Source organism: Scyliorhinus canicula, chromosome 5 (genome assembly GCF_902713615.1).
Source record: "Scyliorhinus canicula chromosome 5, sScyCan1.1, whole genome shotgun sequence".
Lineage (NCBI taxonomy): Eukaryota > Metazoa > Chordata > Chondrichthyes > Carcharhiniformes > Scyliorhinidae > Scyliorhinus > Scyliorhinus canicula.
In genome coordinates this window covers 8,032,029-8,059,853 of record NC_052150.1, presented here as the reverse complement: position 1 = coordinate 8,059,853, position 27,825 = coordinate 8,032,029, and the positions used below count along the sequence as shown (strand labels likewise).

At 48.6% G+C, this 27,825-nt stretch overlaps 1 protein-coding gene across 2 annotated transcripts in view; it reads left to right on the top strand.

Annotated features, from left to right (window-relative positions):
- Positions 1 to 27,825, top strand: part of drosha (drosha ribonuclease III) — a 199,790-nt gene that overhangs the window by 99,359 nt on the left and 72,606 nt on the right. For both annotated transcript variants that reach the window (XR_005460598.1, XM_038796522.1), the window contains 5 exons: positions 324 to 383; positions 4,295 to 4,394; positions 5,983 to 6,085; positions 16,485 to 16,555; positions 21,727 to 21,771. Coding sequence is in view for 1 of the 2 variants with exons in the window: in XM_038796522.1 (XP_038652450.1) it covers positions 324 to 383; positions 4,295 to 4,394; positions 5,983 to 6,085; positions 16,485 to 16,555; positions 21,727 to 21,771 (379 nt within the window). In the remaining variant the exon portion in view is untranslated. The remainder of the gene's footprint in view (positions 1 to 323; positions 384 to 4,294; positions 4,395 to 5,982; positions 6,086 to 16,484; positions 16,556 to 21,726; positions 21,772 to 27,825) is intronic.

Genomic DNA, 27,825 nt, shown 5'->3' with positions numbered 1-27,825 from the left:
GGGCTGGTTCTGTGGTATAAAGGAAGTTTGTTCTGTTGCCAGAAGCTACATTGGGGGAAAAAAGTTCCCGCAATCCATTACTCTTGACTATAATCGTGGTGCACACTGGCAACTCTCGAGTCTGAATTGGCAGATGGGACGGATGCAGAACCGAACCCTTTAGATCGAGAACTGCCGTTTACTCAGCTTCTCTGTAAAATGCAACTGAGATTAGGATTGATGTATTCCTCCTTTAAAAATAAATAGCACGCTACACAAATGGGGTTAATTGTATATCATATTCAGCATGAAATTAATACTTGCATTTTTAATTCTACGTGAAGGATTAACCACAATGAACGACTGGAGTTTTTGGGGGATGCAGTGGTTGAGTTTTTAACAAGGTAGGAATTTGATCCATTTAGTTTTAATTTGTGTGATAGTTTTCATTAAATGTAAATTTAAAACAGGAAGTATCAGAAAAAACTCAGCAGCTCTGGAAATCTCTGTGCAGAGAGAAACTGCATAGACATTTTGAGGCGAGTATAACTTTCGTTCATGGGATGTGGGCCTCGCTGTCTGGGTCAGCATTTGTTGCCCATCCCTGAGGGCATTAAGAGTCAACTGTGGGTCTGGAATTACATGTAGGCCAGACCAGTAAGGACGGCAGATTTCCTTCCCGAGTGAACCAGATGGGCTTTTTGTGACGATCGGCACTGGCTTCATCGATTCCAGATTTTTATTGAATTCAAATTTCACTATCTACCATGGGCGGATTCAAACCCGGATCCCCAGACCTTGGGTCCCTGGATTGCTAGTCCAGAGTCGATACCATTACACCACTACCTCCCCGTGGGAAGAGTCCTACAGACTTGAAACATTAACTCTGTTCCTCGCTCCGCCGCTGCTGCTGGACCTGCTGAGGTTTTTCCAGCTTTTTCCGTTTTTGTTCTACCTTCATGATGTGATGAGTTTTCTGCCGTTGAAAGATGGGAGGAAGAAGAAGAAAGGGGACGGTCCAGGATAGGATACAGGGCGGGAGAGATTAAATGACAAAGATGCCATGGATCCAAAGGCAAAGGGACTGATAATGGTTGTGATGAAGAAACAAAGCATTTGTCCCGAGTGAGTGTTAACGGAAGAATGACGAACAACTCTGAAACCAAAAACACGAATAACAAGATTCAGACCCGTACACGGCAAGACGACAGGAGTTCACGGCCTGAAATTGTTCAACTCGATGTTGAGTCCAGGAGTGCCTCATCAGACGATGAGGTGCTGTAGCTCGAACTTGCATTGAGCTTCACTGGGACACTGCAGCAGGCTGAGGACAGATATGTGGGCATCGAGAGTAAAGTGGTGAGTTAAAATGGCTGAGGGTCATACGTGCAGACTGAGTGGAGGTGCTTTGCAAAGCAGTCACCCAGTCTGCGTTTAGCCTCCACAATGGGGAGGAGACCACGTGAGCAGTGAATACAGTTGACTATATTGAAAAGAATAGAAGTAAGTCACTGCTTCACCTGGAAGGAGTGTCTGGGGCCTTGGACATTGAGAAGAGGGAAGGTAAAAGAGCAGGTGTTACACCTACTGCAATTGGAAGGCAGGTGCTGTGGAAACATAAGAACATAAGAACTAGGAGCAGGAGTAGGCCATCTGGCCCTTCGAGCCTGCTCCGCCATTCAATGAGATCATGGCTGATCTTTTGTGGATTCAGCTCCACTTTCCGGCCCGAACACCATAACCCTTAATCCCTTTATTCTTCAAAAAACTATCTATCTTTACCTTAAAAACATTTAATGAAGGAGCCTCAACTGCTTCACTGGGCAAGGAATTCCATAGATTCACAACCCTTTGGGTGAAGAAGTTCCTCCTAAACTCAGTCCTAAATCTACTTCCCCTTATTTTGAGGCTATGTCCCCTAGTTCTGCTTTCACCCGCCAGTGGAAACAACCTGCCCGCATCTATCCTATCTATTCCCTTCAGAATTTTAAATGTTTCTATAAGATCCCCCCTCATCCTTCTAAATTCCAACGAGTACAGTCCCAGTCTACTCAACTTCTCCTCATAATCCAACCCCTTCAGCTCTGGGATTAACCTAGTGAATCTCCTCTGCATACCCTCCAGTGCCAGTACGTCCTTTCTCAAGTAAGGAGACCAAAACTGAACACAATACTCCAGGTGTGGCCTCACTAACACCCTATACAATTGCAACATAACCTCCCTAGTCTTAAACTCCATCCCTCTAGCAATGAAGGAGTAGATCAAGGTGTCAAGGAGGGAACGGTCAATTTGGAGTGCTGACCGGGAAGGGGAAAGGATGGGAACAGAAGTGGGTAGTTGGGCAGACACGGTTGAGGGTTCATGTCAACCATAGTGGGGAATCCTTGGTTGAGAAGAAAGAAGACATGTTAACAGCACTGTTGTGGTAGGTTACATCATTAGAACAGATGCGATGGAGAAACTGGAGAATAGACTGGAGCCCTCGCAGGAGGTACGGTGTGAGGGAGTGTAGTAAATGTCGCTGGGGGAGTAAGTGGACTTGAGAGATATCAGTGTGGAGCCTGTCTTCAGAAATGAAGATTGAGAAGTTGAGGAAGAGAAATATTGATGATTGACCTTGTAAGGGTGAGAGAAGGGTGAAAGCCAGATGCAAAGTTGTTGAGGTTTCCAGTTCCGATGTGTGGGTATCCATAGTGTTATGGGCCAGGGTTTGAAAACTCCAAAGTATATTATGAAGTCCACCTGACCTTCAACCTTTCTGTTCAATTTGGCTAAGAGAGCGCAAGAGCCTTCACTTCAGGTGTGATTCAACAGTCTCCATAGAGACACCACACAGTTACAGTAATCTATGTATAACCCTTAATGAATTCCCCGTAACTGTTCCAATTCAAAAACAAAATCCCACAAACCAAATGCCCCTGCACTCTGTATGCACACTTAAATAGGACTGCCATTCCCTGAGGTTCTGACCCCGTCTCACCAGCAGGTTTAAACCCTTTCGGAAATCAAACTTTATCTTAAAAGCCACCACCAAGGTGCTTTTTACTGGAACAGATATTTCAAATGAAAATAGAGAGAGCCAGGCCAAAACACTTCTGTTCTCCCTGAGTCCACAGTAGCCAAATGTGAAAGCGAAACCAAAAACAGCCCACAGAGACACAGCCCAGCTCCACCCACACAATGACGTCACTGAAGCCATGTGATAAGACAAAAACCTTTCTTAAAGGTACACTCACATGACAATAGCAACACTTTTATTTGGAGGTAGTGAAACAAGTTAATGGAGAAGCTGTTCAATGAGAGAACACGTTCAGCAAGGCGGAAGAGGGTGGAGGTAGATAGTGACAGTTCACACCTCTTGTTCAAGGAAGTAACGGGGAGCCCTCCGACTATCCTGGTGAAGGATGACTGGGTAGAGGATTGGACGTCAGTCGTGAAGAGTTAGGGCCAGGAAACTGGAAGTTGTTGAAATGACAGAGTGTCAGAAGAGTCAACGGATGTCGGTGGGAATAGATTGGACAAAGAAGAAAAATAGGAGTAAGGATAGAAGGAAAATAAGTTCAGTGGGACAGGGACAGGCTGAAATGATGGCTCTGCCAAGACTATTCTGTCTATTGATTTTGGGAAGGAGATGGAAGTCAGGTGTTGGGATTGGGGGAGATTATAAACTGTAGGGAAGCTGTAGAAAGATGTTCTACAGAGGAGACGAGGTCAGTGACGGTGATGTTTGGTGGTCGGGTCACGGTCCAGGAGGAAGGAGGAAGACGTGACTGACAGCTGGCACTCAGCCTCTGCAAGGTAGTGATTGGTAGACCAACCAAGAGCAGCAACATTCCTGCTAGCCCATTTGATAACAATGTTGGTGTTTTACCCGGGAGAGCAAAATACAGCAAGCATAGAGGGAGACAGGTTAGAGTGGATGTTTTTCATAGTTTGGGAGCGCAGTTTGTCAGGAAATCAGCTGAACACTGTTATGGACTGATAGATAAAAGAGTGTCCTACCCTTGATCCTACCCTCAGCTTGGCTGCTCTCAAGTCACAGTGTTAAAGGGAAGAGCGGTAAAGGGGATTTCTTCAATGGAAGAGTTTCAGTCCAAGAACCTTCATGTGTGAGCAGGGAGTTCCAAAAGCATGTGTTACCCCTATGCTGGGGTCAGTTTGGGATGTGGCGAGACGAGGGAAGAAGATTTTGAATTGTTCACATTTGTGCTTTTTACATGTATACGTTCTCTATTTAACCTGAACTGAGGTGTTGCCGAACCAGGAGCCAATTTCAAAATGTCATCCTGCTGAATTTGCTTCTTTCTGCTTTCAGCGTGCACTTGTACTTTCTCTTCCCAAACCTGGAGGAAGGTGGGTTAGCAACCTACCGCACAGCAATTGTGCAGAACCAGCACCTTGCTATGCTCGCCAAGGTCAGTATTCTGAGCTACACAAGGTCCATTGTATTGGTGTATGATTCATTCTCCCTGGCATTCCTGGACTTGTTGGCTAGTGTTGTAATGTATTATTAAATGATGAGCTGTAGGCCAGCGTTTATTGCCCTTGAGCTGAGTGGCTTGCTGGGCCATTTCAGAGGGGCATTTAAGAGCCAGGCCGGGTAAGGACGGCAGATTTCCCTCCCTGAAGGACATTAGTGAACCAGATGGGTTTTTATAACAATCGACAATGGCTTCACGGTCACCATTCGACTTCTAATTCCACATCTTTATTGAATCCAAATTTTTCCATCTGCCATTGTTGGGATTTGAACCCGGGTCCCCAGAGCCTTCCCCTAGGTCTCTGGATGACCCGTCCATTGACAATACCACTGCGTCACCCAAATACAAATGTCAACCCCTCAATTCATTGATAGCTGTTTGCAAGCCAGAGGTTCTGTTTCAACAATTCAGTGAGACCATGGCAGATCTCTCACCTCCATTTCACCTTCCCTTCCAATCTCCGTATCCCTTGATTCCTTCAGTGGCCAAGATCCAACAATCTGAGTTTTGAATACCAATAAACCACTGAGCATCCACGGTCTTCTCGGTCGGAGAATTTCAAATATTCAACCCTCTGACGTGAAGAAACTTTCTTCACCTCAATGCAAAATGGCCAACTCCCTTATCCTGAGAAACTGGTCTAGACTCTTCAGCCAGCGGGAAACACCCTCTCAACATCGGCCATGTTAGGCCCTCGGAGAATTTTTATGTATTTCAATTAGATCGCCTCTCGTTCTTCTAAACTCCAGGAACCTATTGGCCCCTTCTAATCTCTCTTCCTAGGGAAACCCTCTGATCCTAGGATCAATTTCGATGATTCTTTGCCTCCCAAGGCCAGTCGATCCAGGGAAACCAGATCTGTTCACAGTACTCCAGTCAGAGTCTCTATAAGGAATTATTTCCTTTCGCTATCACCTATGGCAACTCAGCGGGTACCATGCTCACCTCTGGTTTGTGGGTTCAAGTCCCACTCCTGGGATTTAAGCACATAAATCCACGTTGACGCCCCACTGGGGGAGTGCTGCATTGTCAGAGGTGTGGTCTTTTGGATCAGACGTTAAACCAAGGACCCGTCTTCCTTCTCGGGTGGATACACTCGATACGCTGGCACTATTTAAAAGACGAGCAGGTGAGCACTTTCTGACGTTTTGGCCAATATTTACCCTCCATTCAACACCTGAAGGAAAATCTACTTATTGCTGTCTGTGGGAGCTTGCTGTGCACAAATTGTTTGCGATGTTTCCCATGTTGCAACAGCGACCACACTTACAAACGACTATGTTCTCTATAAAGCACTTTGGGGTGTGCTGATGGTTCATAAGGTGTAGGAGCAGAATTAGGCCATTCGGCCCACCGAGTTGTGACAGGCGCTACATGAATGCGTGTCCTTTTTTTTTTTGTTTGGTGGGCTGAAGCTGATCTCTCAGCGTCATGGGTTGACCGTGAAACTCCACCACCCGTTAATGAACGTGCTTTCTGAGTAAACATTTTTATCAATTTTGATTTTTATTTCTTCATGCAGAAGCTGGAGCTGGACCGCTTCATGTTGTACGCCCATGGACCTGACCTCTGTCGGGAATCTGATCTGCGTCACGCTATGGCTAATTGCTTTGAAGCCCTGATAGGTAATTTTTAAGAACAGGTTGTACGGGTGAAAGTTCTGGGTCAAAGTGGGGGACTGTGTGGAAATTCAGGTTAGAGCAGGCAGTGCGGTGGATGAGAAAGTCACAGGCTTCACTTCCAGGATTTCTGTGCTATTGGCGTTTTCAACAGAAATTAAAACTCCTTGAGATCTGACGGCTTATTTATTTCAGATGATCATCACAAGCCTTTACTTAGTTTTGTACCACTGTTTCAAATGCATTAGAGAGTAAAACAGACGAACGGGTGGATGCTGAAGACAGTTAGTGTTAAAAGAGGAGCTTGCTTGAAGTCGTGATGTCAAGCTCACGTGTTTCGGGCGCGTGGTGTGAACAGGAGGGGAGGGTTTGGGGGTAAAAAACAGGGATAATGCTTGTCAAAACATCTGGAAAATGTGCGCAAGGAGGATCCAAGATCCTGAGGGATAATATCAGAACGTGGAGTTGCCTCTGTGAGGTAGGCACCAAACAGCAATTAGTTAGGAAATATAAACACTATATTGTGACAGTGGGGAAAATTCCCCAGGTATGTCTTGTCCACAAAAACAGGACAAATCCAACCTGGCCAGTTACTGCCACATCGCTCTACTTTCGATCATCAGTGAAGTGATGGAAAGTGTTGCCAACAGCACTATCGAGCCACACTTACTCAGCAATAACCTGCTCACTGATGCTCAGTTTGGGTTCCGCCAGGGTCACTCAGCTCCTGAGCTCATTACAGCCTTGGTCCAAACAAGGACAAAAGAGCTGAATGCCAGAGGTGAGATGAGAGTGACTCCCCTTGACATCAAGGCAGCATTTGACTGAGTGTAGCATCAAGGAGCCCTAGTTAAACTGGAGTCGATGGGAATCATTGGTTGGAGTCATAGCTGGCACAAAGGAAGATGGTTGTGGTTTCTGGTGGCCAATCATCTGAGTTCTAGAGTTCCTCAGGGGATTGTCCTAGCCCCAACCATCATCATCTGCTTCATCAATGACTTTTCTTCCATCATAAGTTCAAAAGTGGGGATGTTCGTTGATGACTGCACAGTGTTCAGCATCATCATGAGTCCTTGGACACTGAAGCAGTAGCCCGTGTCCAAATGCAGCAAGACCTGGATAGTATCTAGGCTAGGGGCTAACAAGTGGCAAGTTACATTCGTGCCACACAAGTACCAAAGAATGACCATCTCCAGCAAGAGAGAATCTAACCATCGCCCTTAACATTCAATGGCATTACCATCACTGATTACCCTACAATCAACATCCCGGAGGCTACAATATATCAGAAACTGAACTGGACTAGCCATATAAATACCGTGGCTATCAGAGCAGGTCAGAATCTGGGAATCCTGCAGTGAGTAACTCTCCTCCTGACCACCCCAAAGCCTGTCCACCATCTACAAGGCACAAGTCAGGAGTGTGATGGAATATTCTCCACTTACCTGGATCAGTGCAGTTCCAACAACACTCAAGAAGCTTGACACCATCCAGGACAAAGAAGCCCTGCCTGATTGGCATCCGGTCCATCACCTTAAACCTTCAGTCCCTCCAGCACCGATGCAAAGCGGGAGCCGTGTGTACCATCTATAAGATGCACTGCAGGAACTCACCAAGGCTTTTGCAGCAGAACCTTCCAAACCCATGTCTGCAGCTCCCTAGAAGGACAAGGGCAGCAGATGCGTGGGACCATTATAACTTGCAAGTTCCCCGCAAAGCATACTCCATCCTGACTTTGAACTGAAACCCTAGACTTCCCTTCCTGACAGCACTGTGGGTGTTTCCATACACATGGACTGCAGCGGCTCAAGAGGGCAGCTCACTATCACGTTTTGAAGGATAATTTGAGATGGACAAGAAATGCTGGTCTGCCCAGCGACGCCCGCATCCCATTAATGAAAATAACAAAAAAATAGCCCTACCCCTGATCAAGAGTGTTTGACTCCTCACTCGGGGCTGTGTGTTGAAGAATTTAATTTGAGCGTGCCGTCGGGCAAATCATCACCCAGTGAGTGTGAAAATCGTTTGCTGTTCATTTGCAATTTTGCAAGCATGCTGGACCATGGCAAGGACATTGTGGGATGGCGGGTCGATAAACTACGTTAAACTTCTACGATAATGTTCTACATCCAGGAAAACAGGTATTCGGCTGTGAAAGCATTCTGTTTAACGCCTTCACCATTTTGGCATTATGGGCCACTTTTCCAGTTCAAAAAAAAAAAGAGTTGGTGGAATTATCCTACATAATCGATACTTAAAGCAGAATGTTCCTTTGGGCTGCAACTAAATTTTAGCATTCTGCAGGTTGGGTTTTAAACTGTTAAATTGCCACAGCTATGATCTATTAGCACGCAAAATAAATCATCCCTAATGATTCTGACTGAAATAAATCAAATGATGAGCGGTGCACATGTTGCTTGTTAAAGGCATAACCCAAGGATTAATGTATGTGCTGCAGCCACTGAAAGGACTGTGGTTTGCAGCCCGTCGAAAGTCGCTATCATTGACGGTGATGCAGTAACTGTTTTGGTTTTGGGAACAACTATTGGATTTTTAAAAACTAGCTCCAATGATTAATATGTACTAATTGATCTCCTGTAGAGCTGTACATAGGGAACGAGGCAATGTGTGGTTGTGAAACAAGTTAAGTAATTGGACCGCATTTCTCAGACACAGCTCTGTCACCATTTTGTGCTCCGACATTCTGCCTGAACTGTTACAAGGCATTTGTTCGATGTTTAAATTCAGGTTTCAGGAAATTTGGGAAGCCGGAACTTGAGGTTGGTCGGAGGATATACTCTGGAGGCGGGGACTCGAGTTTGAGTTTGGGAAATATTGCAGGAGTCACCTGCAGCTCCGCAGGCCTAACTTCACTGGAGGCGTTCGTGTAGAAATGAGGCTTCCTCTACCCTTGTGCCCATCCAGTGAAGAAGAGCTTGCTAGGAACTTTCAAGCCGAGTTGAGAGAGGGCTGAGGCAGTATTGTGTCCACGTTATCGAGTAATCTTTAATTACACCATGTCTGGGCAGCCTCCACATTAGAAGAGAAATTGAGTATTGTTGAAAAAAAGAGACATGCTGTCGAAGCTTTACATCTTGCACTCATCAGGGAAGAATCACAAGAAGAACAAATCGGAAAGGGAACAACAATTTGCACTGCATGAATGGAGGATGCTGATTGGTTGGCAAGTGTCCTAAAAACTGGTGGTCGTATTAAATAGCACATCCTTTGGCTGTTCGCAACTGGCAGACGACTGACCATACTCAACCAGCCGTGTTTGCAAAACTCCAAAGTGTCCAACATTTGATGTGATTCCATGATTAGACAACACCGACTAAACAATCCCAATTGTGCTACAGACTACACTAACAATGAATCAGTCGGGCTCGCCGTGTGACTCAATTGCGCATGTGAGAAGATGCATATCGTCACACACAGGCCCTGTCCTTTGCAAATAGAGAGAACCGTCACGCATTGTGTCTTTTCCAACTAAACAAAGGCTTGCAGGTTCAGCCATTCCAAGTTTCGTTGCCCACGGCAATGCCTTGACCAACCGGAGTCAACTTGCCTTGTTTGAATTTAAACAAAAGCTTGGCAGTTAACTTCCCTCGTACATTCTTTATGGCAATGCCTCTACTAATCAGAGTCCACTTTCCAACCAATCAGCACGTTCTTCTCTTGCAGTAAAAATTGTTGTTCCCTTTGTGATTTAGTATTCTTCCAGTTCTGTTCTGATGAGTGCAAGGCGATAAGCTTCTATAGCATGCCTCTTTTTTTCAAATTGCTCAGGGATAATCATGGCTGCCCTACTATGTGACTCCTCACATTTGCAATTTCTTTTCCAAACATGGGCCGGGGTTCTCTGAACCTCTGCGCTGAAATCTCGCTTGGACCGGGTTCGGAGAATGGGGCGTCAGACCCGCGATTGGTCCGACGCCGGGATGTGAACCTCCGGCGACCGGAGAATCGCCGCCAGCCGTGTGCGTGCGTGGTCGACGTGGAGCCGTTGAGGGCTGTTGAAGGAGGCCCCCGCGGCGATTCTCCGCCATCGACCGGCCGAGTTCCCGTCGGCGTGGTTCCCGTATGGTTCCATCCGCTGGGAGCTTGCCGCCGCGGCTGCGTTGGCCGTCCTGGTGGGGGGCCGGGGGATCAGTCTCTGCGGGGGGGGGGGGGAGGGCTCACGATGGCCAGGCCCGCAATCGGCGGGCTGGCGCGATCTGGGCGGGGCCTACCTTCCGCTCTGGCTCGCTATGTGAATCCGCCATTTTGCGCGGGGCGGCCGCCACACGCATGCGTGGACCAGAAGTGCAGGTACCCTTTTCGGCAGCAGGAGCTGCGCGGCGCACGCTGGGGCCCTGCTATCCTTCTTAAAACCGGAGAATCACTCCAGACGTTTGGAAAAAGGTCCGCAGTGATTCGCGCCCGTTTTCTGGCGGGCGTGGTGACATAGCCCCATAGTCGGCCATGGTGTCTTGGGTTGATTAGCCACGTCATGGTGTAGTGTTTGACCTTAACCCGAGTCAACGTCAAGACAGTCAACTTCAAGGGCAGCACGGTGGCGCAGTGGTTAGCACTGCTGCCTCACGGCGCCGAGGTCCCAGGTTCGATCCCGGATCTGGGTCACTGTCCGTGTGGAGTTTGCACATTCTCCCCGTGTTTCCGTGGGTTTTGCCCCCACAACCCAAAAAGATGCGCAGGCTAGGTGGATTGGCCACGCTAAATTGCCCCTTAATTGGAAAAAATGAATTGGGCACCCTAAATGTAAAAAAAAAAGACAGTCAACTTCTTTGTTTCAAAAAGACCCATTCAATTTAGGAATGTCTTCTGACGGGCTCAGCGTGGGTGCAATTGACACGTCTTCTTCTGGAATGTGTTCTTTTATTTTTGTTGGAGAATGAGATTAGTTTTACACCAGCCAGGTCATCTGACTAACGGCAGCCATCTTTTCATCACATCGGCCATTTATATGAACAAAAAATGCCAAAAAGTCTACTTCGAATAAAGTTTGCATCTTGAGTGTTAGGAATAGGAGTGGTGAGCGAGTCTGACAAACTTTCTAAAATTGTTATAGTTTAGAATTGCATCTTTCAGTGTTGAAGGCTACTATATTTTTGGACTGTTAGTTTAAACGTGGGATGGATGAAATGTGACCTGTTTGATGGTAGCCTGGGTGATTTAATATTTAGTTTGTTTCATTGAGAGGAAGGTGAAAGATATTTACATTTTCAGACACTGGATAAAAGCAAATTACTGCGGATGCTGGAATCTGAAACGAAAGAGAAAATGCTGGAAAATCTCAGCAGGTCTGGCAGCATCTATTGGGAGAGAAAAGAGCTAACGTTTCGAGTCCAATGACTCTTTGTCAAAGCTGACAGGGAAAGTGGGAAATATTTATACTCTGGAGTGAAAATGAAATGAAATGAAATGAAAATCGCTTATTCTCACGAGTAGGCTTCAAATGAAGTTACTGTGAAAAGCCCCTAGTCGCCACATTCCAGCGCCTGTTCGGGGAGGCTGTTACGGGAATCGAACCGTGCTGCTGGCCTGCTTGGTCTGCTTTCAAAGCCAGCGATTTAGCCCTGTGCTAATCAGCAAGATGAGTCATAGCCACAGAAACCCAGGGAAATGGGGTGCTGATAGCCACAGAAAGCAAGGGGAAAGAGTGCTAATGGCAGTCCCCAGAGAGGACAAAAGGTGTGAGTGGCCAAACAGCAAAGAAACTAACATCGGAGGCTAAACTGTGACAGATAAAGATTGGGGGAGAGGAAGGGGGAAGCGAAGGGGTAAGGAAATGTGGATAAAATTGGGGGGGGGGGGGGGTTAAATATATATTAAGAAAGGAAGAAATGGTAAGAGACAGTTGAAATGAAATGGGATGAAAACAAATGGGACTAGGTGGGGTAGAGCTAATCATCTGAAGTTGTTGAATTCGATGTTCAGGCCGGAAGGCTCAACCGGAAGATAAGATGTTGTTCCTCCAGTTTGCATTGAGCGTCATTGGAACATTGCAGCAGGCCAAGGACAGAGATGTGGGCATGGGAGCAGGGTGCATTTCAGGTACATTTTCAGACAATGGCAGCATATTTCATACAATGAAAAGACTCCGAGTCTCTCGAAGTTTCTGACGAGTGTTATAGATTTTCTTTTTGTGAACAGTTGTACTGAAAACTCTCCTAACCTTGCTTCACCGATGAAAGAAACTTTGGATCAGACATGAACATTTCTACTTGGATATAATGCTGGTTTGTTTCCCATTGCAACGGGAGGAAAAAGATTGAGGAAGCCATTTTGTGATTAGGTAATTAGGTTACGTGCTTCCCTATAGACACAGACAGTGAGCAGTTGGGGTGCCTTGTGTGGTCTTTAGCCCACTGAGAGGTAGAGAGCAAATGTGGAAGCAGCCAGGCCTGTACACTAGGAAGTGAAAATGCTGACTATCATTCACCACACAGAGTAAGTGGGAGCTCACGTTCATATTTGAAGACCGAATTTCTGAGAAGGTAATAAATACTGGACGACTTTCCCAGCTTGAAGCTCGAGGAGGACATTCAACCTGTAGCCCTGGCAGTGAGAGAGTGTTCTCGGATGAGAATTTACCCAGATGGGGAAGTAAAAAGAAAGCAACCCATTAAAACTTGGGAGTAACTGTGAATGGTTTGCTGTAAGATCTGTAACTCCATGGGGAGTGTGATCTGTGATTCAGTAAAAAGAAAGCATTTATTTCTATAATTTAAAGTGCAAGTTTCCTACAAAAGAAAATAGTGTTTAGCCAGTTGCGTTTTTATTAATTTGTTACAGTCGAAGTTTTAAAATGTGAAACCGTGATGTGTTATTCTTTCAGTTGTTAACTGGAAGTTCAGATTTCTTTTCTTTAAAAAGTATTAGTCTCTACGGAGATGGTAACAATATTGAAAATAACTGGCTGCAAGTCTTTGGAATGAGTTTACAACAGAACATGTGCCCCAAGTAACAGATATCATACACAGGGAGCCAGATTGATTATGTAGTATAATTAAAGATTCAAGAAAGTTGCAATCAATGAAAATTATACTGTGTCCATCTAATTACATGCCAGCCATAAATTAAACGTATCTGGCTATACATAGGAAACATTTCACACCTCCAGGGCAACCACCACAATTATTCAGAAAATGATGTGTAGCACAGAGGGGCAGCACTGCCTTCGCAGTCCCAGTGGGAAATTGATTACGTTTCATGATCATTATCTAGTAGCTCAAACTGAAATCGCACGTTTGTCTGGACAAAGGAATGGATTAAACGCGGCTCTCGTGTACCCCATGGTCACATAGCTTGCTAACATCCGCTCTCATTATACATTAATAATGGCCAATTCGAGGGGGGAGCCAGAGGGAAATTTGTGCATGGAGCTCTATGCCAACATCATGTCCTCAGGGCAAAGTTTGGGGGGGGGGGGGACGACTAAAATTGGTTTCCCACCTTTTTTTGTAAAGTGAGCAAGAACAACATTTGTATTGTAGTTAATGACTGTCTTCACTGCGAAGAATCGTTGCACAACACGGTTTGACAGTCGCAGCCTGTGAGGTATGTGCTGCGCAGGGGTGAACTTTGGGAGTAATAATTCATCAGTTAAAGTAGCCAAGGAGGCTGCTTCCAAGAATTTTGTTTGCGAGTGTCAGAACCACTTCAGGGAGATTTGATTAGTGGCACCCTTTGGTGAACGGGTGAAATCATTGGATTAAAGAGAGTACCGCCCTGTTTGGTGAACTGTGCTAACCTTCATTGTGAAATGCAAGACTGTGATGACTGTGTAGTTGATTGGAGCCGTTGTGCACCGACATCGGACCTCAGGACCTCCCCTGTCTCCAGCTGTCTCGAGACGAGGAGGTCAAAGGGGTAGCCTCTGACTCATTTGCATGATGTGTCCTATTATCCTTTGTGAATGCAACCAGAAAGATCAACTTCATTTGCAAGCATTAAAATCTGCATGAGCCTGGGAGTGAAATGTCACCCTGCTGAGCTTTCTCGATTGTTGGGTTTCATTTTGATGTACCTTGATATATCTTGAGGATATATGTAGCATTAAACAATGTAGAGAAGTGAATCTCGAACACCACTTCAGAGTAAACCTTCACGGCAGGCTGAGAGCAACTTTAGAACTGGTGGTAGGAATTTCTCAACACTTACGATGCGTTTCCGGGTGCATTTTGTTCTGTTTTGTCATCTTAAAATGGAGTCATTGAGGCAGGAACCTTGGAATCGTTTGCAAGAATTCGAGGTTGCATAGCTGTGACCCAGCAGGACAGCGGGCCGGATTTGATGTGCTCCCGCCAACTTGCTGCTCAACCCGCAATAGGCCAGGTGGGTGGGTACCGACCATAATACATAGGAACAGAATTAGACCACTCAGCCCATCGAGTCTGCTCCGCCATTCAATCATGGCTGATATGTTTCTCATCCCCATTCTCCTGCCTTCTCCCCATTACCCCTGATCCCCTTATTGATCAAGAATCTATCTATCTCTGTCTTAAAGACACTCAGTGATTTGGCCTCCACAGCCTTCTGCGGCAAAGAGTTCCACAGATTCACCACCCTCTGGCTGAAGAAATTCCTCATCTCTGTCAATACATAATAACTACAGGTGTGTTGGGCTTTTTAAAAAGCCTGTCAACCTGGATTGTATGCCGTCTACAGCGTAATACAGCTGTCATGGGCATTGGGCGGGAATGGGCAGGCTGTTTTTCTGGCCTACCTGGAAAAGGGGCAGCAAGGAAAGGGGGCGCTTCGTTCGGACGGTGCCCTCTGCGCATTGGGGGCATCTCTTTGCATCCCCCCCACCTCCGCTGGACCAAGATATCACCCCTCCCCTTTCCTTCTGCGTCACTTGCCCACATCCATCCCGCCCCTCCTGTAGAAGGTATCCCAGTGTCTTCAGGGAAGGGCAAGCTGGAGGGAGCAATTTTCCCTGGCGAAAATAAGAATGGCATTGCTGTTTTAGTTATCAAAATGATCGGTGGTGGTCCAAAACAGTTGTTTGAAAGTAATCGCTCAGAGACTCGAGTTCCGCAAAAGACAAACTTGGGGAAAAGTTGTCCATTCGTGTGAAATATCCCAGGAGATTATTTTTCTGTCAAGTTTTTCTATTCCGACTCTCCAAAGACTTCAGGGGTTAGTGACATCCTTGGGTGAGCTGATGTAATCATCACATTAAAGAGTGTGAGGAATGATGAGGTAAGTTGTCTTTCGCAGGCATTGTGATCTTCCCTGGTGCCCGTTACATTTGACCCCGTCTTTTGTTTTCACCGTTTCTCTCTTCCTCAGTCGCTCTTTAGCCGTCACTGACGATGGCATTTACTGTGTGTGAATTGATTATTTAGGATTGTTTCTTGGTCTGGAATCTTTGTGTTAAAAGTTAAAAGCTGAACAAAACTGCGCGCAGTTAAAACATGCAATAAGTACCACTGGCACGTTCTACTTTACTGCAAAATCCAGCCTGTTATTTTCATAGCTGCAAACGTTATTGTGGTTCTCAAACGTTAACACGTAGAATAATTTGATGTATGAGGTTGAAATCCTGTCAAAATCGCAAGGCTTGCTGGGTAAGCCTGCCATGAGTTGGGGAATTGAAATTGGTTTTCTGCTCGAACCCCTCGTAGTTAAGCACCTGCTAGTTGATCGTAAGTTGATTACTTTTGCAAGAGCTGGTTTGTGACCCCCCCCCCCCCCCCCCCCCCCCCCCCCCCCCCCCCCCCCATCGCTCCTCGATTTTTTCTTCTGCCATTTTGAGTTTATAAATAACTTAATACCTGCTTCAGTACTTAGTTACCCAGCAACGCGGGTTGTCAGCTAAGCTGGTAAATGCAGACTCAGCGACATTTCAGAGGACAGTATTTGCAAGGAAACAAATCAGTGTGGACAAGTTACACCCACGTGCTGACCCGCGTGTAGTTTATTGGTGCCCGATCCTTCAAAATATGAATAAATAGAGCAGCATGGTGGCGCAGTGGTTAGCATTGCTGCCTCACAGTGCTGAGGTCCCAGGTTCGATCCAGCCTCTGGCTCACTGTCCGTGTGGATTTTGCACATTCTCCCCGTGTCTGCGTGGGTTTCGCCCCCCCCCCCCCAACAACCCAAAGATGTGCAGGGTAGGTGGACTGGCCACACTAAATTGCCCCTTAATTGGTAAAAATGAATTGGGTATTCAAAATTTATATTTAAAAAAAATGTGAATAAATTAAATATTGAATTTCTCAAAGGAAAAGATTGATTTATGCTGCTGCCTGTTTGAATGCATTAATTATTTATGGCCCTACAACAGTTTGGTTGGGTTTAGTCTAGTTTGTAAGCACATGGGACTGTCTACCCTTCGGGATTCGCACTCTGGGTGTTCTTGTTCATCTTTTTGAAACGTGTATTTACGTTGCAGGTGCCGTCTACCTGGAGGGTGGCCTCGAAGAAGGCAAGGACTTGTTTGGTCGACTCCTGTTCAATGGCTTGGTAACATATGCAATATCCTTATCCTCACAATGATCACTTTATCTTTTGTATTCTGATTTCCTAGAATCCAGTCTGTTGCATACGATTTTAATTGGTACAAAATGTTTTTTTGTGGGGGTTTTATTCGCCAAGAAAAATTTTATTATTTTCTGGATAGATTATTGTTGTTCATGGTGAATCTTTTGGGGGGGGTTTCCTTGTTTTATACCTTTGCATTTAACAGCTGTCTAAACCAACACGTAAGTTGTGTTTTAAAGCAGCGCAGTCTTTTACTTGGTGATTAACCCCCTGACTGTGCTCCTGCAATGGGTCTTCCCTTTAATCCCCTTCACGTGGCTGGCAATATGAGGATGAGGTTAAAGAGCGATCCATGCGTTAATTGGCAGACGTGTTCTGTGGAAAGCACTGATTTCAGAAATGCTGTGATCAGTCTGTTTAACCCTGTCCTTTTCTTTATTCGTTCATTCATGGGAACTGGGGGAGGGGGGAATCCAATAGCAAGGCCAGCATTGATTACCTATCCCTAATTGCCCTTGAGAAGGTGGTGGTGAGCTGCCTCCTTGAACCACTGCAGTCCCTGTGGCGTAGGCACACCCACTGTGCTGTTAGGGAGGGAGTTCCAGGATTTTCACCCAGCCACTCTGAAGGCACGGCCAATATATTTGCAAGTCAGGATGGTGAGTGACCTGGAGGGGAACCTCCAGGTGGGTGGGGGGAAGGGGTCCCAGGTATCTGCTGCCCTTGTCCTTCTAGATGATGGTGGTTGTGGGTTTGAAAGGTGCTGTTGAAGGAGCCTTGGTGAGTTGCCATGACCCTGTGTGTTTGGCTGAGTTTGTCATCTTTAATTCAGTTTATTAGTCGAGGTTTCTTGCTGTGTAATTTTATATCCAATCGACCATACCTTTTAATAGATGAAAAGACTATGGAGCAATTGAATGAGACATTTCAGAGATTTACATTGCAGCTCTGTGCACATTCCTCGCACCAAACCCATCTTTGCAAACTTCATTCTGTCTATTTCTCCCATTGTGTCAGTCCGTAGAACCATACAGCACAGAAGGAGATCATTCAGCCCACCATTCCTGTGCTGGCTCTTTGAAAGAATTGTTCAATCAATCCCAATCCCTCTGTTCTTCCTCCACAACGCTGCAAAATCTTCCCCTCTAGATCTCTTTCGGACGTTGTTCTTGCTTCTCCCGTCCTATCAGACAGAACCTCTCAGTTTGTAATCCTTTCCCCCCCCCCCCACCCATCCCCCACCCCACCCTGCCACCAAATGTTGCAACTGGTTGTTCTCCCAATTAAATCAAGATCCTCTTCCCAATGTTTCTGTCACTCAAAACCGTTGCCCCATATTTATAACGTTGAATCCCTTCAAAATCTAATTACGGTAGAAGTTATTTTTCCAAAATTTACGTCTGTTCTTTTGCTCAACAAACCATCAAATTCACCTTGTGGTCCCTCCAGGGTGCAAAATATTCACTGGCTGAGCTCCCTGGTGAAGTCTGGCTCCAGATAATTGTCTCCACAGATGGAAGTGACTGGCAGGAAAAGATCATGGGAGTAGGAATAGGCCATTCAGCCCTTCGAACCTGCTCCGCCATTCAATAGGATCATGGCTGGTCTGACTCTGGCTTCACTTGCACTTTCCTGCTCACCCCCACCTCTCCGTTATCCTCGATTTTCCTCGTGTCGATCACGAACCGATACAACTCAGCCTTGAATAGATTCAGTCACACAGCCCCCTCTGCCCTCTGAGGACCGGAATTCCATACACTGAACAACCCTCTGTGTTTAGAAATTCCTCCTCAACTCCGCCTTAAATGGCGTGCCACTTATTCTGAGTCGTCCCCCCCCCCCCCCCCCCCCCCCCCCCCCCCGGTTCTAGATTCCCCAGCCAGGGGGAAACATCCTGTATCAACCTTGTCAAGCCCAGTAAGGAATGTGTACGTTTCCATTAAATCGCCTCTCATTCTTCAAAAGTCCAGAGAATACAGGCCCAGTCTTCTCAACCTATCACTGAATCCCTCCAGTGCAAAAGGGGGCCATTTGGCACATCGAGTCTGCACCGACTCTTGGAAAGAGCACCCTACCTAGGCCCATGCCCCCAACCAAACCCTGTTACTCCACCCAACCTTTGGACGCTAAGGGGCAGTTTAGCACGGCCAATTCACCTAACCTGCACATCTTTGACCTGTGGGAGGAAACCGGAGCACCCGGAGGAAACCCACGGGGAGAAAGTGAAAACTCCCCACGGTCACCTGAGGCCAGAATTGAACCTGGGTCCCTGCCGCTGTGAGGCAGCAGTGTTGACCACTGTGCCACCGTGCGTGTCCTCACAATCCCAGTAATCGGTCTGGTGAACCTTCGTTGCGCTCCCTCTCTGACAAATAGATCCTGTCTTAGGCAAAGAAACCTAACTATACACAATGCTCTGAGTTATTCCCTGGGAAGGGCAAAGTCCCAGGGCCAGTAAGGAAAAAAATACTCTGGAAAATTTCCTTCCGAGATCCGCAGGCTGTCAAAACTCCTGGACCATGTGGTTACCTTCAAAGACACCTCCTGTACGATGGGAACCGGTCTGTTTCCCTCTTAGAAGGCAGAGGGGGAATGCCTCCTCGCCAGCTGGCTAGCCTCACCATGCTCGGTGAAACTAGAACGCCGAAGGTCAAGTATGTCTTCATGCCAGGCCAGAAATCTACAGCAAGAATGTGTTGCAAGAGCAATTATTATGGGCCATGGTTTAGAGACACCAAAGTACATCATGGAGTTCACATGACCCACAACTTTACATAGATTGTGGTTATAAGGAGCACAAGGGCCCACTTTCCAGGTGTTGTGCGACAGAAACCTGAAGTAATTTTAAAAACAAAACCATGTTTATTCTATGAATTCAGTTAACATTTTATAAACATACTGTAAACATCTTATTAACTACCAACACTGATAATCCCCACAGGTACAATACTCTATAGGTAACCCTTAATAACTTTCCGAATAACATCCATAAGCCAAACATCCGTGTCCTACAAAACAGTAGGTTTGAATTCCTTACAGAAAACAGGCATTATTTTGAGGTTATCAAGTGGTCTGGAGACATTCTTTAGCATGCAGAGATAGAAATCAAAATGCACCTTCTTGCTTGAATGCAGCTCCCCAACTGAAAACGAAACCAAGACACAAAGCAGCTTCCAGCTCAAAACTAATGCAAAAGACAGAATCACATTCCAGCTCCACCCACACAATGACATCACTGCAGCTATTTGATAAACACCCATTTCTTAAAGGGACCCGCACATGACATAATTAAGTACATCACACTTAATCCATACCTCACTTCATATAAAGAGGGTGCTACCAGCAGGAAAGGCTTCAAAACCTGGGGCTCCTTTCGCTAGAAAAGAGAAGGCAGAAGAAATGTGAGCCGTTGGAGGTTCCCAAACCCTTGAAAGGGTTTGATAGGACAAACGTAGAGCAGATGTGCCCACTTGTGTGCTGCAAGTTCAAAAACAGGTCCTCTGTTTATAAGATGGTCACCAATAAATTCAGTCAGGAATTTAGGAGGAATTCCTTTACCCAAAGAATGCAGATTCCACTAACACAGAGAGTAGTTGAGTCGTAGATAAATCCCTGAGGGGGGAAGGAATAGAAGGACACATTGACGGGTGAGGTAAAGTCGCCTGAAAGGATGCTCATGTGGAATATAAGCTGCTGTAGATACCAAAAGGACCGTATGGTCGGATTCTGTGCTGTAAATTGCTTAGGAGTGGGTGGCAGAGAGATTGGTCAAGGAGGGATGCTGGGGTTATTCTTAGAGCAGAGAAGACTTAAGAAGACATTTGAGAGAGAGCTGTTTAAATAAATAAATAAAGACTGGGGGTGGGATTCTCTGTTCCCCAACACCGATTTCATAATCGGCGATCGGGCGGAGAATCCCTTTTGACACCGAAATCGGGGGGGCGGCGCCTGTTTGACGCAAATTTGGTATGCTCTGCCCCTCCGAACCGGCGTCATTGTGGCACGCCTTTGGAACGGGCCCAGCGCGTCACCTGAAGACCCTTCCCCGTGCTCCGCCCCCGTTGAGCCAATGTTCCGATGGCGCGGTTCACTTTTGGTCTCAGCCGTGCGGGAACCCGGCGCGGTGGCCGGACTGTGTCCAGCGGCGCTACAGTCGGGTGGGTGCTGTGCTGCTGGCCGTGGGGTGGGGTGGGGGGGGGGGGGGAGGCTTCCGCGAGGGCTGGGTGGGGGGGGGGGCTTCCGCGAGGGCTGGGTGGGGGGGGTGGCCAGCAGAGTACTATCTGGCAGGCCTGGTCCACTCACGGCCAGTGCCATGTTTTACGGCGCGAACGCTGCAGGTTGTCGCCGTGCGCCTGCGCGGCCATGGTCCAGTCTGCCAGCCCCTCACTGGTCGCAGGGACGGTGAGGGGGCGCCGGCGATTTTTCTTTTTCCCCGCATGAAACACCACAGATCCTCCGCACTTAGCCTCAGGAACAGAGAATCTGGCCCAAGGTTTTTCCAGACGCTGTAAGTTCACTAACCAGAGGGAGCAGATTTAAGGTGATTGACAAAAGAAACAGAGCCGAATTGAGTAAAAACTGTTCTATACAACGAGTGATTAACATTTGGAATGTGCCGCGTGATAAAGTGGCGGATTAAGATTTGACGTGCAGACTTCAAATAGGAATTGGATAAATACTTGAGGGGGAAAGCATGGCAGGGATACGTGGTAAGAGGGGAGCGGGGGAGGGGGACTAACTGGCTTGCTCTTTGGAAGGGCAGGCACAGCTTCAATGGGCTGAATGGCCTGCCTCCTGTGCTGTGCTGTTCTGTTCTATAATTCTATGAGAGTCTAGGAATTTCTCAACTTGGTTACGTTGTTGAGCAAGTTGCAGTTGTTTCTCACCGAGGCACAGTTGCTCTCTCAATTACATTAATTTTTAACTGGCATATTGAGTTCTCTGATAATAAATGCATTGTAGGTTAATTGGTTCAGGTTCTATTTCCCATTCCATGTCGCTTTTTATTCCAACACTATTGAATTTTCAATGGTGTGCCGACGTTAAAAATGGTGGTGTAACTCCCTGCATGGCGGTTCTTATTTAGTAATGTAACCTTTTTGGTATTACATCCCCAGAATATTAAACAAACCTCGTCTGTCTCTCTCACACAGGATCTGCGTGACGTGTGGCTTAATTATCCACTTCATCCTTTGCAAGTAAGAACCAGTTCCAAACATTTTATAATCTGAATAATTCTGCTACATGGTCTGTGTACCCGTAATTTGTTTGTTATCTGTGAATTTCTGTAAAACACACAATTGGTTGAACCCTGAAAAAGAGCTGGTGGGGGCGGCCAGTGTGTGGGAGGGGCTTAATGTGAGGCAAGGATGTACAATGTACTGGGGGGGGGGGGTTGTACTGGGTGCTGGGGGAGTGGGGGGAATGGGGTGTACAGTGTCCTGGGAGAGCGGGGGGAATGGGGGTGTACAGTGTCCTGGGAGAGGGGGGAGAATGGGGTGTACAGTGTTCTGGGGAAGGGGGGAATCGGGTTTTACAGTGTCCTGGGGGAGGGGGGAGAATGGGGTGTACAGTGTCCTGGGGGAGGGGGGAGAATGGGGTGTACAGTGTCCTGAGGGAGGGGGGAGAATGGGGGTGTACAGTGTCCTGGGAGAGGGGGGAGAATGGGGGTGTACAGTGTCCTGGGAGAATGGGGGTGTACAGTGTCCTGGGGGAGTGGGGGGAATGGGGTGTACAGTGTCCTGGGGGAGGGGGGAGAATGGGGTGTACAGTGTCCTGGGGGGAATGGGGTGTACAGTGTCCTGGGGGAGTGGGGAGAATGGGGTGTACAGTGTCCTGGGGGAGTGGGGGGAATGGGGTGTACAGTGTCCTGGGAGAGTGGGGGGAATGGGGTGTACAGTGTCCTGGGAGAGGGGGGGAATGGGGTGTACAGTGTCCTGGGAGAGGGGGGGGGGAATGGGGTGTACAGTGTCCTGGGAGAGGGGGGAGAATGGGGTGTACAGTGTCCTGGGAGGGGGGGGGGGGGTGGGGTGTACAGTGTCCTGGGAGAGGGGGGAGAATGGGGTGTACAGTGTCCTGGGGGAGTGGGGGGAATGGGGGTGTACAGTGTCCTGGGAGAGTGGGGGGAATGGGGGTGTACAGTGTCCTGGGGGAGTGGGGGGAATGGGGGTGTACAGTGTCCTGGGGGAGTGGGGAGAATGGGGTGTACAGTGTCCTGGGAGAGGGGGGAAAATGGGGGTGTAGTGTCCTGGGGGAGTGGGGGGAATGGGGTGTACAGTGTCCTGGGAGAGGGGGGAGAATGTGGGTGTAGTGTCCTGGGGGAGTGGGGGGAATGGGGTGTACAGTGTCCTGGGGGAGTGGGGGGAATGGGGTGTACAGTGTCCTGGGGGAGTGGGGGGAATGGGGTGTACAGTGTCCTGGGAGAGGGGGGGAATGGGGTGTACAGTGTCCTGGGAGAGGGGGGGGGGGGGGGAATGGGGTGTACAGTGTCCTGGGAGAGGGGGGAGAATGGGGTGTACAGTGTCCTGGGGGAGTGGGAGGAATGGGGTGTACAGTGTCCTGGGAGGGGGGGGGGGGGGGATGGGGTGTACAGTGTCCTGGGAGAGGGGGGAGAATGGGGTGTACAGTGTCCTGGGAGAGTGGGGGGAATGGGGATGTACAGTGTCCTGGGGGAGTGGGGGGAATGGGGGTGTACAGTGTCCTGGGGGAGTGGGGAGAATGGGGGTGTACAGTGTCCTGGGGGAGTGGGGAGAATGGGGGTGTACAGTGTCCTGGGGGAGTGGGGAGAATGGGGTGTACAGTGTCCTGGGGGAGTGGGGGGAATGGGGTGTACCGTGTCCTGGGAGAGGGGGGGATGGGGTGTACAGTGTCCTGGGGAAGTGGGGAGAATGGGGGTGTACAGTGTCCTGGGGGAGTGGGGAGAATGGGGTGTACAGTGTCCTGGGGGAGTGGGGGGAATGGTGTGTACAGTGTCCTGGGAGAGGGGGGGATGGGGTGTACAGTGTCCTGGGGGAGTGGGGGGAATGGGGTGTACAGTGTCCTGGGGGAGTGGGGGGAATGGGGTGTACAGTGTCCTGGGGAAGTGGGGAGAATGGGGTGTACAGTGTCCTGGGAGAGGGGGGAGAATGTGGGTGTAGTGTCCTGGGGGAGTGGGGGGAATGGTGTGTACAGTGTCCTGGGGGAGGGGGGAGAATGGGGTGTACAGTGTCCTGGGGGAGTGGGGGGGAATGGGGTGTACAGTGTCCTGGGGGGGGGGGGGAATGGGGTGTACAGTGTCCTGGGGAAGTGGGGAGAATGGGGTGTACAGTGTCCTGGGGGGGGGGGGGGGGGGGGGGGGGGGGGGGAATGGGGGTGTAGTGTCCTGGGGGAGTGGGGGGAATGGTGTGTACAGTGTCCTGGGAGAGGGGGGGATGGGGTGTACAGTGTCCTGGGGAAGTGGGGAGAATGGGGTGTACAGTGTCCTGGGAGAGGGGGGAGAATGGGGGTGTACAGTGTCCTGGGGGAGTGGGGGGAATGGGGGTGTACAGTGTCCTGGGGGAGTGGGGAGAATGGGGTGTACAGTGTCCTGGGGGAGTGGGGAGAATGGGGTGTACAGTGTCCTGGGGGAGTGGGGAGAATGGGGTGTACAGTGTCCTGGGGAAGTGGGGAGAATGGGGTGTACAGTGTCCTGGGAGAGGGGGGAGAATGTGGGTGTAGTGTCCTGGGGGAGTGGGGGGAGAATGGGGGTGTACAGTGTCCTGGGGGAGTGGGGGGAATGGGGTGTACAGTGTCCTGGGGGAGTGGGGGGAATGGGGTGTACAGTGTCCTGGGAGAGGGGGGGAATGGGGTGTACAGTGTCCTGGGGGAGTGGGGGGAATGGTGTGTACAGTGTCCTGGGGGAGGGGGGAGAATGGGGTGTACAGTGTCCTGGGGGAGTGGGGGGAATGGGGTGTACAGTGTCCTGGGGGAGGGGGGAATGGGGTGTACAGTGTCCTGGGGAAGTGGGGAGAATGGGGTGTACAGTGTCCTGGGGGGGGGGGGGGGGAATGGGGGTGTAGTGTCCTGGGGGAATGGGGTGTACAGTGTCCTGGGAGAGGGGGGAGAATGGGGGTGTACAGTGTTCTCGGGGGAGGGGGTGTACAGTCCTGGGATGGGATGGGTGGACAGTGTACTGGACAGTTCACAGTGTCAGTGAGGTGAAGGTTAGCAGTATACACACTGCGGTCAGGGTATGGTGAGTGTTTCCTGCACAGTTTTCAATGGCCAGTACAGGCGTACTTTGCGATTTTAAAAAAAAACTTACTATTTTGTGTGTTGACATTTTTCATAAAATTAGTTTTTTCTTAGTCCCTTTAAAACTTTTTGCATTCCATTTCCTCGTTCCTCTCGCTTCTTAAATCTCTCTTGTCCTGTTTTGACCGATGCGGAATCGACCTTTTTGAGGTTTTGTTAACTGCTGACAGTGTCGGAATAGACAACGACTGACCACCGTGACTGTACCGCCCTGGATTGGCACAGCGACGCTGTACTGTTAAAGTGTGTCAAGGCTACAGCAGAGAGAATGCTTTGGCAAAACGCTGCGGGCAGCACCTCGGGCAGCTCCTGCTCTGACACACGGCCATCCAGACATAGTGTTGGCACTCGCCTGGATTCACCGCCCTCTGTAGCGGGGTCCCCATGCTGCAGAGAATCACAAAATCAGGATCGGAGCTGGCAGGATGTAAATGAATCCATTTAGCAGGCCCGGCACTCTAACCTCCGGTCCACCGGGGCCCTGGGCCGGGAACACGTGGGCGGGGAATAACCGCAGGTCTCAACGAACATGATGGACCTCGCGGTGGGCCCAGGTGTATCTCCTTCAAGGAGTTGCCCCCAAAGTCCACCCGAGGGCCACCCTCTTAGCACCCCCCCCCATAATGCACTACCTGCCCACCCCTCCTCTACCAGGCCACCCCCAAAGAAACCCCGAAAACGGGAGAACCCCATCAATAGGGAGACCGCCCCGTTCCAGGACTGCCGTAATAAGAAGACCTCTCAGAAAGTTAGGGAGTCTTGAGGGAGGGGGGGGTTTGCTTTGTGGTGCGGGGGAGGGGATGATGTTCCCCCCCCCCCCCATGAGACTTTGTTTCGGGTCACCCGCTCAAAATGGGGTGTTTAAAAGTGGGATTCCCTCCTATTCCTCGCCATGTGTGTCATTCGCTCGCTGTCCCCCTCCCTCTCGCTCACACGCGCGCCCCCCTGCCGCCCACGTACCTGCCCCCCCCCCCTCTGCTCTCACTCATGTGCACCCCCCCCCCCCCCCCCCCCCCCCCCCCCCCCCCCCCCCCCACCCCCCCTACAGATGCTGCCTGGCCGGCTGAACATTTCCAGCGTTTTTCTGTTCTTGTCGAAGAAAATGCATTGTCAATCGCTTCTCCTGACACAAAGTGCTGGTCACTGCTGGATAATCGGGTGATATAATGGGAGGTAACCTCCTCTTTAGCTTCAAATCCCAGCGTCCTGCAGTTGATGGCGAAAAGGGGGCTTTTGAACTAATGGGATTTCTTTTCACTCCTGGCTCCAAAAGATTTCTGGCGCCACTCAAACTATGGAAAGGCAAAACAGCCCCTACTTTAAATGTATTCTGTAGTCGCTATTTGTTAGCACAGAATTAAGAGTGGAATCTATAATTATTTTGCACAGGTGGGGAGACGGCAAAAGAAAAGGGAGCTTGAATATATTTTCTGTTTCTTATGAGCATGTGGGGATTATGTTTTTTTTTTAAAATTTGCATCAGTTCTGCTTTTGGAGAGTGCTGCGAATTCTCAATGGACCAATCATCAAATGCTGTTGCTCCAGAATAAAACCGATAGCTCCTGTTTCTGACGGTTGCTGCTGTCATTGCCACACTGTTTCCAAGGAAGTGGTGGCCCCAGAATATCCGTGGAGGTCTTGCCTGATGCCTTCATTAAACCCAGCGGTTGTCCTATGGAACTCGGTGGCACCAAGGCGGAGCTGTGCCGTCGTGATCCTCTTCCGGGATGTCGCGGGCAACCTCGTAAGGGGGTTGACCCTCGTACTGCCGTTGAAGGTCTATCAGAGGGTGATGCTGAGGAAGAAGGGGTCTGTTAAACCCGGAGTTGCTGCTTATCCGACTTGGTCAAGGTTCCGTCTTGGTCTGGAAGCCAGGATGTCCAAAAGACCACAAGACATAGGAGCAGAATTAGGCCACTCGGCCCATCGCGTCTGTTCCGCCTTTCAATCATGGCTGATACTTTTCTCGTCCCCGTTTTCCTGCCTTCTCCCCGTAACCCCTGATCCCCTTATTAAATAGCACAGTGGGTAGCGCTGTTGCTTCACATCTCCAGGGTCCCAGATTCGATTCCCGGCTTGGATCACTGTCTGTGTGGCGTCTGCACGTTCCCCAAGGCGGCCTTCAGGACGCAGGACAACACAGAATTGCCGAGCAGAAACTTACAGCCAAGTTCCGCACACATGAGTATGGCCGGGACCTTGGATTCATGTCGCATTACATTTAAGCCCCACCATGTGGCCTGGGTTTGCAAAATCCTACCAACTGTCCTGGCTTGAGACAATTCACATCTCTTCAACCTATGATTATCCCTCTCTCCAGTTGCTCAATTTCAACTTGTAAAGACTTAATTACCTGCAAAGACTCGCATTCAAAGTATCGTCTTGCATCTTTGACTTTGTTCATATAAATATTTCTGGAACCTTCGTTTACCTGAGGAAGGAGCAGTGCTCCGAAAGCTAGTGATTCGAAACCAACCTGTTGGACTTTAACCTGGTGTTGTAAGACTTCTTGTTGTACAAGAGTACGGAACGCGCAGGGCATTGATGAGACTGCACCTAAGGTACTGCACGCAGTTGTGGTCTGCTTGCTTAATAATTGCATTGGAAGCAATCCAATCTTCAGATGAGGGGGTTTATATTATGGGGGAAACATTGAGCAGGCCGGGCTAATGCTCACTGGAGTTCAGAAGAACGAGCGGTGATTTTATTGGACGAACATTCTGAGGGGGCTCGACTGGGTGGGTGCTGTTGTTAGGAGGATCCAGGCCGATTGGTGAAGCCGAAACCAAAACACAAGAGCTTTTCTTTATCCAGAATATTTATTTGTTCAGTCTCACGACTCTCCTCCCACACACCAGCTGTCCCCTATTTATACGCTCTCTTAATTACCAATAAAATAAACTAGTTAACAAATAAACTAATGAACAAATAAACAGCGTCTTAAAGGAGCATGTCCCTTATTTATACTCTTTTAAAGAGTA